At 39.9% G+C, this 13,913-nt stretch overlaps 1 protein-coding gene across 2 annotated transcripts in view; it reads right to left on the bottom strand.

The window, feature by feature from the left end:
- Positions 1–6: 6 nt before the first annotated feature.
- The window catches only part of parvaa (parvin, alpha a), a 28,935-nt gene continuing 15,028 nt past the window's right edge, over positions 7–13,913 (bottom strand). Inside the window, exons 4-13 of one of the 2 annotated variants that reach the window (XM_020604400.1) lie at positions 12,510–12,612; positions 12,155–12,295; positions 8,925–9,040; positions 7,814–7,872; positions 5,909–5,928; positions 5,756–5,817; positions 5,123–5,191; positions 4,221–4,322; positions 1,511–1,592; positions 7–851 (exon numbers count right to left, since the gene is read on the bottom strand). In XM_020604400.1, coding sequence (XP_020460056.1) covers positions 775–851; positions 1,511–1,592; positions 4,221–4,322; positions 5,123–5,191; positions 5,756–5,817; positions 5,909–5,928; positions 7,814–7,872; positions 8,925–9,040; positions 12,155–12,295; positions 12,510–12,612 — 831 coding nt within the window. In that variant the 3' untranslated portion in view covers positions 7–774. The remainder of the gene's footprint in view (positions 852–1,510; positions 1,593–4,220; positions 4,323–5,122; positions 5,192–5,755; positions 5,818–5,908; positions 5,929–7,813; positions 7,873–8,924; positions 9,041–12,154; positions 12,296–12,509; positions 12,613–13,913) is intronic. The other variant, XM_020604401.1, reaches the window with a different exon arrangement.

Below are 13,913 nucleotides of genomic sequence, written 5' to 3'. Positions count from 1 at the left end.
CTATGAGATATTATACTGCTATTATATACTATTATATAATGCATTACAGACAGCAGAGTGATTACAAATTGCCGATGTGCCTCAATTAAAAACAAGATACACATTATAATATAAAATACAAGAAAATGGAAAAAATAGTTGAGGAGTAAAGCCTGTCTAATGTTTTACAATGTGAAATCAGTCTTGGTCAGATGTTTCAAATGTTCCTCCACACATGCAAAGGAAATCTGGAGGGTTAAGACAAGTGGGGAGTACAGGTAGCCTGACAGTGTTCACATGGTTAAATACAGGCAGATGAGAATGACAGAAGCAAAACAGAGGAAATACATGTATCAAAATGAAAAATAAATATGGTTAAACATGATCTTTTCTGAATTAAAAAGACAGTGTTGTTCATCTAAAAGCTCCCCTTGATGATATTTATTCAGGATGACAAAAAGCATTATACTACAGATTTACCTCTATGACTTAACTAAACATTAGTATTGGCTATCACATTTAGTTACACACGCAGCATATGTCTATAAGACTAAAAAGAAATACTGAATTTACAATAAAAAGCCAAACATTAAGAGGCATACAAGCCCAAATGCCTTCGTAGGAATTAAAAAAAACAAAACAACTTTGTGGTAAATTATTCAAAAGGTACCAAATGTAATGCACGCATTAAAATAAAATCAGATTTATACAACAAACAGAGGGAAAAACATATGCTTTTTAAGCTTTAGCATGTGGTCCATGGTAAAAAGGGTTTGGTCTTGCAACATGTGGTGTTCACTCTATGTTCCTGTACCTGGTGAAGAGGTTGTAGAGCACACGCAGTGTTGACTTAAGGTCACAGTTCACTATATCTGGGGGAGGGGAAACAAGTTATAGACACACTATTAGGGATGTCCTGATCCACTTTTTATTTCCGTCCCTTTAATATTAAGTATATGCCGATACTGATTAAGATCCGATACTTATATTTACCTACAGTAAATGTTCAATAAATATTTGTCATGTTGAAATTGAAATTAATCTGGAACACTGTATTTTTCAGGAACTTCTTGATCCAAACACTGGTTCAGATCCTGGTTCCAAAATATTAAGTTTATTAGCTTAAATTTTAGATATGAATAAAATACCTGGGAGCTAGACAACACATATTCATTTCAGGGCAGATACCAACTACTATTACTAACTACTTTGTATCAGTATGTGACTCCACAGTTCATGTAAACAGTCCAGTTTAGACATACAGTATTGACTATTTAACAGTGCTGCATTAATAAAAGGTGGTGGCTGTTGTAGCACCGCTGGATAAAAGAAGAGAACTTAACCCACTCATATACAGGACAGTAGAACTAAATAAGGATTGGAATTGGACCGGACTTGTATCATTAAGAGCAATTTGTTTTACATTGCACAGTTAATTCACCCACTGTTAACTTAAAAATTATTTAGTGCAGATTTAAAACATTTACAGTCTAAAGAGGCAAGTGTCTTAAAGCAGAAATGTACTAAACACGTGTCCTACCCTCTGGCCGAGGCTTTGGTCTCTCCAGACCTCCATCCTGCATCAGTTCAAAGGAGAAAGACACGTTGTGAACCTGAAGAAAGAGGGACAGGTCTGACACAAGGAATCTCCAGAGGAGACATGATCAATACTGTGCATATAGGCAAACACTATTACATACACATACAAGTACAGGTGGGGAAGTACAAACTGTACACCACCAAACACATCTCCCCGCTGATGAGAGAACATTGCTAAATCCTGCTAAATCCCACAGTACACTCTGGATCAATTCAATCATGTTACCACAGCTTCCTGTATCGGCAAACACAACACAGCTCTGCTCCGTAAGTCCATAAGCCTTCGGCAGCTGCTCAAACACTCTCACCCTCATTTATCAATGAATACACATCACCAGTGTCACTCAAAGCCCTCCAAAGTCCAAGAAAGTAATACTGGCATTGATAGGTAGATCTTTCATGGCACTACAAGTGTGAGAGTGACATGTACAATGTGGTTGTATGAACTGAACAAACAGCATTATTACAGCAGCGCAGCTGGAATAAGGAGAAGTACACATGGCAGTGTCATGCCGTGTTTTGTGACACTCGTAACACACACCAGGAGCGCATGAATTCAGTGCGAGACTACTGCAACGGGTGACTATGCCTGTATTTCAGAACTAGAACAGTGTATCCTGACATGTTTATGCGCATCAATTCGCCACCAGTGTGTGGGATTGCATAGCAAATAATGGGTGCAGCTGTTTTGATGCACCTCGTGTGCCACCAGTGTGTGCTGCCCTTAAGGTAACAAGACTTGTGGGCAATAAAAAAAGCTGCAAGAAGGGTGGAAAACCAATCGAAGGAAAGAAATAGTTAAAGCATGCAGCAGTGCATTCTGGTGCTTGTGCTACTTTCACAGGCCACCCTTGATAGTCCTTTAGGCACTCAACTACACTCACAAAATTGTATAGCCATCTCTGTGAAGACATTCCTTGACATAATGCATTCCCTAGACCATAACCCTACCCCAACTAAATGCATCACAACCCTTCCCCTAATCCTAACCTAACCTAAACCTAATTCTAACCTTGACCCCCAAACCAGGTCTTGACCCTCAAACAGCCCTTTGAAGGGGTCTGAGAAAGTGAGGACCAGCAAAAATGTCCTCACTTTCCCAAAATGTCCTCACTCTCATGGTTTAAAATTCAAACCGGTCCTCACACTGCTGGCCACACACACCCACACACCGAGTAATAGAGCTGAGCCTTGAAGCCAATCCAGCATTTCCCTGTGCGATAGGAGATTACAGATGCTGTGGGGCTGGTGCCTATTCTTCCGGGCCAGAAGTGTCTGTATGAGAACAGTTGTGTACATTGTAGCACTGATGCCCATTCGGCTTTGTAGCTTGGCAGGGGCTGCTGGCCAAGACCCAAACAAAAGGCTATTGTGCTGTCTTCACAGATTGCCTGTTCAGAATACTGTAGTACTACAGAGGGCACTGGAGAGAAGGAATGGCTCTGCACTGAATGAGCTCTGGGGAAAATGGATGGCATTTATCAAGCTACTGAGAGTCCTGGCTCCAAGTCTACGAGACTCCTCAGAAATGGGGCACTGATGTAGGAGTGAGTCTTAAACTATTGGTCAGGACCAAAGATGGCTCATGAACCTGTTTCTCATGGATTTCTTAAAGAAAAGTTTGCACTCATGGCCGAGCCTCCCACCTCCAAGTCTTCGTATCTGCTGCTCCAAACATCTCTCATATCTGTGTATTGTAATTTGTTAAACTCATGCATTCCGGTTACAGCTAAACCAGAGCCATTTAATAAAAGTCAACTCTTTTCTATATTCATTACTAGACAACACTGAAAGAGTGCAGACCTCCACCAATTTCCCCATAATGTCAATAAAAGCAATATTCTCTCATAATATAATTGCTTGACCATGAAAACCTACTGCTGGCATTTGGAAAGAGGCTGACACCATAATTAGCTTGAAAGTTGCATGACAGACATTCAGTCATTGGTTTAGGAGTAACAGTGAGTGGACTACGGGAAAAGTGGTGAAGACGTCACATTGCAGGTTTGTGTTCTGCTTGTTCAACAGCTGTTTGATAAACTGCTCATATAGTCTCTGTTGTGGACTGATCGTTGCACTGTGGAGAGATCCTTCACATTCTCTGCTCAGCTGTGTGTGTAAGTAGAGCGCGGCCCCGCCCTCCTCTAAATAGAGACGACACAGCACGAAATTGAGTGGAAAAAGGAGGACAGCCCGTGTCAACCTGTGAGGTTATGTCAGGTGACGGTTAAAGGATGCACGGGGTGTACTGCTTGTTGGGTTCTGACAGCTAGAATGTGCAGCTGGAACACCGGCGTCCTCACCGACATACTACCGTGCTTTGAACAAGATATAGCTGCTTGGTGCTGCTAGGTGGTTACTCAAAAAGTCAAAACTTAATAAAGTGGCATTTCCTTGTCGTAAATTGCATCTCAAAATAAACAGCATGACCAGCCCTTTCTAGTTGTGCTGGAATACTTGCTAGTCTGTGCAACCAACATTTGTGAGATAATGATAAGCCATCAAATGGCTGATGTGGACAGTCCTGACTATCCTGTGAAAAAAAAAAAAAAACCCAGCAGCTCCTGAAAAAACTCCTGGCAGAAACACTGAGATTCAGCTTTGTTGTGTAGTATTCATGAAATCACGTAATCACATGTTACCTTTTGGTCAAAATTTTCTGGTGTGAGGAAAAAGTTGTAGAGCGGCACAAAGTACCCCTCCAATAGCCCCATCAGCAACACTAGATAAACACCATCTGCAAACTGAAACAACAACAACAAGTACAGTCAGGCAAGCAGTCCAGCTGTGTGCTGCTGGGTCTTTTGTAAATGGCTCTCAGGGTAAATCTCAATTCCCTCACTTGCATCTTTTTCCTTGCGTCTTAGTCCCATCCACCTAAGATGCTAGGACAGAGGAATTGAGGAAACTCATTTGCAGAGACATGACATCCTTTCCACCAGTCCTTCATCTGACGTGTCCAATCAGCAACTGATTTTCTCATAAAGGGGCATGTCATTCAGAAAAGACTTTCTGCAAAGGATGCTTTCGTGTATGCTCACTTATGGCTCCTCCAGGCAGCCTCCTCGCTCCTCAGAGCAGGACTAAGAGCTCTGAGATGTCCTTGAGCCACCCCTGAATGGAACAACTTCTGCATCGAGTGAGAATCAAGGAGCAAGGAACACTCAAATAAGGGAACTGGGATTTACCCCCTGTGATTTAAAGGAAATGTTGAAACAAGTGTGAGTGAGCGGGATGTATGTTAATTTTTCAGCAGGTTTTTCCAGAACACTAAAATGTTAATGCCAAAATAAAGAATATGTTCAGATTGGCCTGCTGTTATCAGCAGTTACCTGTTAATATGAATACACCTACAAACATTAGTGATTATAGTGAAGTGCCCTTTTCCAAAGTTTAAGCAGTAGCAAATCATGTGGTAAGGAGCATACTGTAAATTTTACAGTACTATAAAACATTTTCACTTAAGCATCACTATACATTATATATTATACAGGACCTATGAATAGCTAAATGTTTTTCTCTTGTGTGCAGCTGTGTGGTGTACCTGTGTGTCCAATTCAGACACCTCGAGGTTGAGCTTGTTCAGGTGTTTGTTCACAAATGTGATCAATGTCTGAGAAAACACAAATGAAAATGTCGATATGCAAGCTGGTGACACGTCATACAATGTACATTTATACACCTTAATACTTTAAATGTAGAAAGATTCAAAAATACATGTTTGCACAATGCAGCTGTATCAGAGGACCTCACAACTGGGTCTAAACAGCTGAGAGGAACATGTGCTTTAAGAATGACATTTTTTGGGCACATTACTTTATGGTCAATAATGAACTTTCACACATAAGAATTTAATGTTGATGTCCAGTGACTTCTGTTCCTTCCCTGAAAATAACTGCATCAAGACCCAGATTAGTTTAGTAGAGCTGTAAAAGCAGGGATTTATGAAGACTGTACACAAAAACACAGTAACACAACTAACGAAACTAATCATATCAGACTATTTTCACTTTAAACAGCGGTGAACCGATCTACACAGACACCACTCCAGTCTCCACAGATATGGATTTTCTAATCCTTAGTCACAATCAGTGAAGTAAATTTAATATAAAGGCCCAGATTTTGATGTATTTGATCCATGATGGTGCCAGATACGGCCGACAAAAAGCCCCAATACCTTTTTGACAACATTCAGTTTATCTGGAGCATGGTCGAACAGGGTGTCGAAAGCATCACGCTCTGTGGAGATTGTTGATAAAAGGACAAGGGAACATTAACATTACAGAAACCTGAACCAGAAATGAAGAAAAAGAAAAAGAAATGAACATACCGTGTCTGCCAGAGAACGCCCTGAGAAAAAGAGGAAAGGAAATAGAAAGAGAGACAAAATATTGTCAAATATACTGCTCCTGCTTATTGCCAATTTCATGCTTGAATATTCACAGAAAACAAGGGGAAATAAAAGACAAGCGCTTCCGTTTCAATCACAGAGTAACGTAGAGAACGGAGGGATTATGTCACAGAAATGACAATGCACTAATGTAGCTAGGGTATCATATTTTAATTAACAAATACTGAAATAACCTGGGTACCATCAGTGAGATGGTCACAACAACCACATTGTGTAGTACAACGAATAAAGACGTGTCTGTGTCCATGCAGGGATTCTATGGGAATGGAAGGCCTCTGTCTATTATTACAATGTTAGCACTTTGGGGGATGTTGCTGTTGTTGGAAAGGGTCGGGTGTTTTTGGAGAGTAGGGAGCCGTGCAGTTTGAGTGTCCCTGAGGAAGAGATATCGCAGTGGGCAGGCCAGCAAGAAATGGCAGGCATACAGGCATGCACACGCACACACACACTCATGTTGTAATCTGTGATGGCAAAGGCAGGCGGGTATGGGCAATGGCACTAGTGCTGTGGTAATAACCGTATTTCTGTGGCCATGTGAGTGTTTGTGTTATTAACAGTGTATCTGTCTACCATGACAAAATGTGTGCGCTTGTTATCTCCCTCACTGCTGCTGTCAGGCTGCAGGACAGCCTCACAGCAAGAAAGAACAAATAGTGTGTGTGTGTGGTTTAAACTGTTTAGTTCTTCAGCTAATGGTGCCATCATACCTCTTGTTAAAATACAATGGTTGTCAAGTCATTACTGCACAACGTTTTGTGTTTGTGTAAAAAATAAAAAAAAAGCCCAAGTAAAACACTGGTCAAAATGTATCTGTCGCACTGAATGTCACAAACTGCTTGTTCCGCTCTGGTCAGATGTGTGGTTAAGTGTCCCTTGTGATTGGATTGTTTCTGACAGAGATCCCCTCCACCTTTATTTCATGCTTGGTTTATGAAAGCAGATGATAAAAAACTAATTTTGGTATTAATGTAGTACTGTGACTAGTATTAAAATTCATGATACCCTGCCAAGGATGTGTAATTTGTCATAATGAATCATGGAGGTTGTCATGATCCAGAGACTCAGCCAGGAAATACATGCTTATGTTGCAAAACTGATACATCCATTTCCAAAAATAGACTGAATTCTAGTCACTTGGCAGTTTTGGTCTTTGTGAGACTGGGTGAAATCTACAATGACGCATTGCCAGGAGATGCAAGTTCAGTCGGGTAGACTTCAAACTTCTGAATCCTATGACTAATTAGTCTGCATTTTAAAAGGGGGAACCCTGAAATCAGACTCAGCTTTGTATCAAACATTAAGATGTTTCTCTGGATCATAAAGGAAATGCTGTTTACCATTAGTCTTTTATTTTACTTCAACACTAAATCTGTGCTGTATTTAATGCATGTCATTAAACATCAGACTAAAAATACAAATAATAAATGTAAATGGTAAGTGGCACCATTTCCCCATGATTAGACCATATTAAAGAAAGTTTATTCAGGAAAACCAAGTTTTATAATACATTTGAACTCTGATGCCCAGATAACAATACTCTTATCAACCTGGCTAGTTTGTGGCATTTAATATTTAATAACAATACAAATGGATAGTGGACCGTATTTTAATTAGGCAAATTAGCTAAATCTACACATTACTACTGGGGAAGGTACTTAGATCCTTATAAAGGATTTCTTACACAGAGACCTTTTTGTTAATGCAGATACAATGTTTTGCAGACAGTAAATATGAGTAGGATTCTGCTTTTCACCAGCAATAGTGCATCTAAACATGTTGTGAGTTGTACAAAAGAGTCAGATGGCAGAGTGCAGGCCTGCTTACTCTGTGTTGCCAGTGATTTCCTCTTGAATTTGCCTGGACTGAAGAATGCCCTCTCTTTTCTGAAAGAGAAACAGTAAAGGAAGGATGATGCATGTATACAAAGGTGTGATTTTGTTTTTTCATTTTACTGAATATGGCTGAGATAAGAAAAAACAGGTGGTGACAAAGTGGAAAAGAGTCAAAGGTGGATTCACAGCAGCAGGGTGTGAGATATATATAGACTTCAGGAGAAAACCTCTAAAGCATCCACCACTGACCATCGACGGTGCTGTAGTGGAGAGAGTGAGCAGTACCAAGTTCCTGGGGGTGCATATTTCTGAGGACCTCTCCTGGACCAACACCATCACATCACTGGCCAAGAAAGCTCAAACACACCTCTACTTCCTTTGCACCCACCTCACCTGCAGAGCCATCAGCATTGCTGATGACACCTCCCACCCCGCACACTCCCACTTCAGACTCCTGCCTTCAGGGAGAAGGTATCAGTCTTCAGGCCCACTCCACCAGACTTACAAACAGCTTTATCCACCAGGCTGTGAGGATGCTGAACACTGTTCACTAACCTCCCCACCTCTGCCCCCTGTCCCTGGACTGTGACCCACCACAGAACATAAAAAGATGTAAAAAGACCACCCCTGCTGTTTGCACAAACTCAATACATTCCCCCTTTTTGTTATATGTAAATCTGCTGCTGCTTTTTTTGATCATATCTACTGCTGTTGTCCATGTACATCTCGTATGCTATTATGCACCTCATCACCTATGCCCCTGGTAACCACCTGACAATGTTCTTGTTATTACTTTCACTACTGTCACTGTTTGTACATGGTCTTGACTTTCTTCACAGCCTATATTAGGTTGTAGCATTTAGTTTATCCTTATTACTTTAATTTAGTTTTCATATTCCATTTATTCTGTGTTTATTCTACTTTAGTTTCTTAAATGGTATGGGCATTCAATGTTAGGTGAGAGAGAAACAGTATTTTGATTTTTCTGTATGTCCTGCTCATACAGCAAATTGACCATTAAAAAAAACTTTGATCTTTGATATACAATTGCATAAAACCAATGTTCTGAAGGAAACAGACTTCAAAAACAATGTGACACCCACCTGGACGACCACTACTTGAATAGAAACATGGTCAGGCAATCTGATTGGTGCTCTGAAGTGTTGCGATAGCGCCACCAGCAGGTGCAGGATGGCGACTATACTCTTAGCATGAACCGCTAGAGGAAAGAGAGAAATGAGTGTGAATTAATAACAGAAGAACAATAAAATAAAGTATTAACTAACAACAAATGCTATAAATGATGCAACAAGTTGGTGTGTGGATCTGTATTTGCACAGCCAAAATTAACCTTTTCACTTACATCTAACCATTTGCTTTAGCCAAATATTAAACCTTAAACATCTCAGTGTTTTGAAACATAAATATGACATCATCTTCTACTCATATATAGACACGTTAGCCACTTACTGCTGTTTCTAAAGATCTTTATGAAGCTGGTCTTTTGTATTTTTAATGACGTCTCTGTGTGAATACCTTGCTCTAGGCACTGGGCTGCAAAATAACAAACTGCATATTTTCTATTATTTTTCATCCTCCCACAAACTTAGAATAAAAAACATTTCCACAGCAAGGTCACATAACTTGGATGAAAAATACTAACACAAGATTCCAAAAGTTGCCTTGAAATGAAAATTAAAAAAGTCAGAAAAACACAAGCTTTTCTAAAGTAAAAATGCCAGAAAAACTAAACCACGCCTTTAGTCATTTGAACAAATATCATTAACTTTTGGATACACAAAACAATCAGGATCAATTAAGTGTCTAGAGCAAACCTTTGGTTGTGCCCCACGGTGATGGCAGATCACAGAGAGAAACCTAAAAGCCTTCATATACCTATTAGATCCTCACTGCATAAGAGGATCCAAATAAGTTACATGAGGAACGAGTGTTTTTCTACAGCTTCTGAATGGGGACGGGAGTAGGGACAAACAAAAGTGAATTGATTAAAAGAAAGCTTTTCAAATAAAAGGACAGCACAATCAATTACATTCCACCTATTCACCGTGCTCTTTAGCGTTTTTGAAGACATCTCGCCCAAATAGATTTTCAAGGACAAACTTCTTGCAGTGGTGCACTTCAGAATGTCATATTATTTGGTTTCATTTGATATGGCCTTTCTGTTATGCACTACTCTCACAAAATCAATTCCTCATATGAAAGCTTTTCTCTCGTGTCATCTATTTTTCTTACTCGTACAGTAAATCTGCTCCTTAGCCTCATGCCCCACATCCTCCTCCCCCATATCTCACATATATGTTACAGTTAACAAGATTAATTAAAAGCCAGCAGGCTGATAAAGAAGTGCCATTAAAGGAGAGGTGGTGAGCTTTAATGACATGCACGGTTACATTTGCTTTTCAATTTGGAAGCTTGCAGCTCAGTAAGATCCAATGGTAAGAGATTCAGTACATTCAGATATAATTCTTTAATGTGGAGATCTTACAACAACTTGGTATGTGGCTAGTGTTCTCTGTGCATGAAGTCAAAGATGAAGGCTATGCTTCTTGAATGAACAAATATCCACATGTCATTCTAAAGCTCCATTTGGATTGGATGTACTGTATTTCTCTAGGGGAGCTATTTGCTCTGGTATGTGTGTGTGTATGTGGGCAAACTTTTCACCCCTACCTCAGTGCTAATTACAGCCACAAATACCAACGGTTTATCTGTGAAGGTCTCAGCCCTCTTGCTATTTAAATCCTGTTGGAGAAGGGTCATTGTACTTTAAAGTGGACATCTGTGTTTTCACCATGGGAAGAGCTGCCTCTAAAAAGCCACTGAGTCTGTAAAAGCTTATCCAATGGGCTGTTGTAATTGTAGCTACAGATACTGGTCTTTGCTTTTGAACCCTGGTATTAGCCTATATTTATTTACATTTGGCAAACTGGCACCATTAAAAGAATGCCAAACTAACCATTAGTCATTTATGTTTGCAGTTTACCCATGGATCTACAAATATGAAACTGGAAAAATGTGATAATAACGAAGAAAATTATTTTCAGGCAAGTTATGAAGAACCATTTTGCTGTGGTTTCTGAGCAAATGAATGAATGAATGATAGACATCAGGAATAACGATATCCACAGGAAGTGTTAAGTCATACTGAATGTTTAAGTGGTATCAGGGCTGTTGTTACAAGTCATCTAGTCTAGATACTACTGGGCTGAGGGAGGGCTGTATTTGTAAGCATGTTTCCAGCTGGTGGTAGCTTCTGTCAGGGTTGTCCCTTGTCACCAACTGTATATGTGATTTTCATGGCCTGAACTTCGAGACACAGGCAACAAGAGGAGTGTGTCTGGTTTGGGAACCTCAGAACTGTGGTTCTGGTAGCTTCACTAGGCCGCGACCTCCAGCATGCACTGAGGCAGTTTGCAGCTGTGTGTGAAACAGCTGGGAGGAGAGTAAGCACCCTCTGGATAAGGACTGAGCTTATGCTCCTAGTGAAGGACCTTGGAGTCTTATTCACAAGTGAGGGTAAAATGAAACAGGAGTGAGATAAACAGATCGGTGCAGCATCAGCAGTAATGCAGACAAACTGGACTGCTGTGGTGAACAGAGACCTGAGGCAGAAGGCAAAGCTTTACTTTTGTCATACTTAGCTTCCTATTCGGGACAGTGACTTAATTTTGTTATCAAACATATGTTAAGCCTGATTTTTGCTCTTTCTTTGTCCTACTTGCTCTTTGGGAAGGAATGTGACCTCTTTGGCCTGATGGCCGCTGTTTTGAGCTTTTAGCTTTTGAGAACAACTCCGTGGCTAGCTGTTATGGTTGGAAAAACATTTCCTATAACCTTCACTAGGTGGGGCAAATGTACAGACTGACAACACTGGGTGGAGAAGCAGGAATAACATGGACATAACATTTATCTGAAAATAATGAATTCAAAGAGCTGGTACACAGAAACAAATGTATGCTTTTTGCATCTATAACAAAAGTTGTGACATTGATAAGAAACATCTCAACAATACCGATTGTGTGCATAATTTTCACTTGGTGATGTAATTATTGTTTATAGGGTTTTATCTTCTACTCTTTAACGTCTTTAACGTGTTGTTTCACTGACTCCATAATGTAAGTACTTCTACAATTACACAATGCAGTGCACCTCACTGTACTCTGTGCACTGTATTCTCAAAGGTCTAAAAAAACAGTAGTAAAATACTAAAAAACAACTAACAAGCATGAATGTGAAATCATTAAAGGCACGAGTCAGAGACTTAGCATTAGTACAGCTGTAAACAAAGTAACATATTAGAACAGTTCCTCACAGTCAACATTCCAGCGAATGCTCCTGGTGGAGACCTTGAGCGAGTCGTTGATGCGTTCTAAAACCGTCTGCAACTTCTGCTTCTGGGCGATCTCCGACTGGGTCACCTCAGCCACGTTCAGTTTCTCGCCTTCCAGCTTTTCTAAAGTACAAGCGAAGGCACAGACACACATGCAAATTCATATCAATAAGCTCAACATTTATGAACATGTATTTTTTTTAAATCAGTGTAGAGTTTACACCCATAGGCACACATAAAGGAATGGCATCTGTTGGTTATGTATGTGTCCCTTTGCCAAGTATAACAATGCAACTATAACAGTAGCAGCAAGTCCACATATGGTTCAAGTCCTCACCAAACAGTTTCTGCAGAACCTGCCCATCATAGAGATCTTCAGCCAGGTCCTTCACAATGATCCTTTCCCCCACCAGAACATCATTTATCCAGTCAATCAAAACCTACATGAGCAGAATAAGAAACAGATGACTCATCCTATAAACTTATTACATTATCTCAAAAGGTACTTATTGAAACAGCGGTCATAACCAACACCTTCATGTTTAAAATATTTATTTAAATTAGTTAAAATTAGATTTTCTGTCTGCTCTAATTATATCACAATAGTGAGGTGCTCGACATGCTTTGAGAAATGCTTGCAAATTTTATAAATCCGCAAACCTTCTGGAAGTTTCCTTTGCTGTGTCGTGCAAGTGTCAAGCTGCATGTGTCCAGCTATTTCATGGATTTTTTTGGAACGGGAGTCTGAGCCTTTGCTGGTCACTTAACGACTTTTTTGAAGCGCGAGCAGTGTTGATTAGGTGATATGCTGAAGAATCACTGTCTTGCTGGGATATAAATCGTTGCCCCAGTCTAATGTGTCTGGTAGCCTAACAAAAGCTCCCCTTACAAATTTCTGACAGCTTGACTCCAGTGATTGCTCACCACTCCTTGTGTGTGCTTGTTCCTATAGCTGATGCCTGCTCCACAGCATCGTGCTGCCACCTCAAATTTTAAAGTAGGCATGGTCCTACATGTGTGATGAGCTGTGCTTGATTACTCACAAAACCAAAACGGGAACACATTGCTGCACAGGAACATGCAGCAATGTTCAACTCTGAAATACTGTACATCTAAGATAAGAGGTTAAAGGGGTGGGCGATATTGCCAAAAAATTACATCTAGATATTTTCTGGGATTTTGTCAATTAACAATAAGCAGATATTTTACTACTACTAGGCTAGGCTACATGATGCAGTGAATGTGTAGACTCAGTTTTTTTTTGTAAAGTAGGCTAAGTGATGTCTGCTCACACATTAACTTAACAATTAAAATATTATACTAGATAATATACAGCTGATAAAATAAGTATTGAACACATCACCATTTTTCTCAGTAAATATATTTCTAAAGGTGCTGTTGACATGAAATTTTCACCAGATATCGGTAACAGCTCAAGTAATCCATACATACAAAGAAACCAAAACAACTCAGAAATTGAGTTATGCGTAATAAAATGGAACGACAGGGGAAAAAGTATTGAACAGACTTACTAAAATTTATTTAATAGCTCATACAACATAGCGCCCACCGAGGCAAACGTGTTTGCGCGTTCCACTCTTGAATGCTGGCTTTTTCTTCGTTTGCTTCTTTTTTGCTTTTTCTTTTTCTGCAGTTTGTTATGCACTGCTAACATACAACAGACAGGCATTTCTGGATATCGCCAACTCACAAAGCCACTGGGAATTTACTGGTTTCATAC

The sequence above is a fragment of the Monopterus albus genome, unplaced genomic scaffold (genome assembly GCF_001952655.1).
Source record: "Monopterus albus unplaced genomic scaffold, M_albus_1.0 scaffold65.1, whole genome shotgun sequence".
In the NCBI taxonomy this organism is placed as follows: Eukaryota; Metazoa; Chordata; class Actinopteri; order Synbranchiformes; family Synbranchidae; genus Monopterus; species Monopterus albus.
Note: the sequence above shows the minus strand (reverse complement) of the source record. Positions and strands in the feature narration are given on the sequence as shown.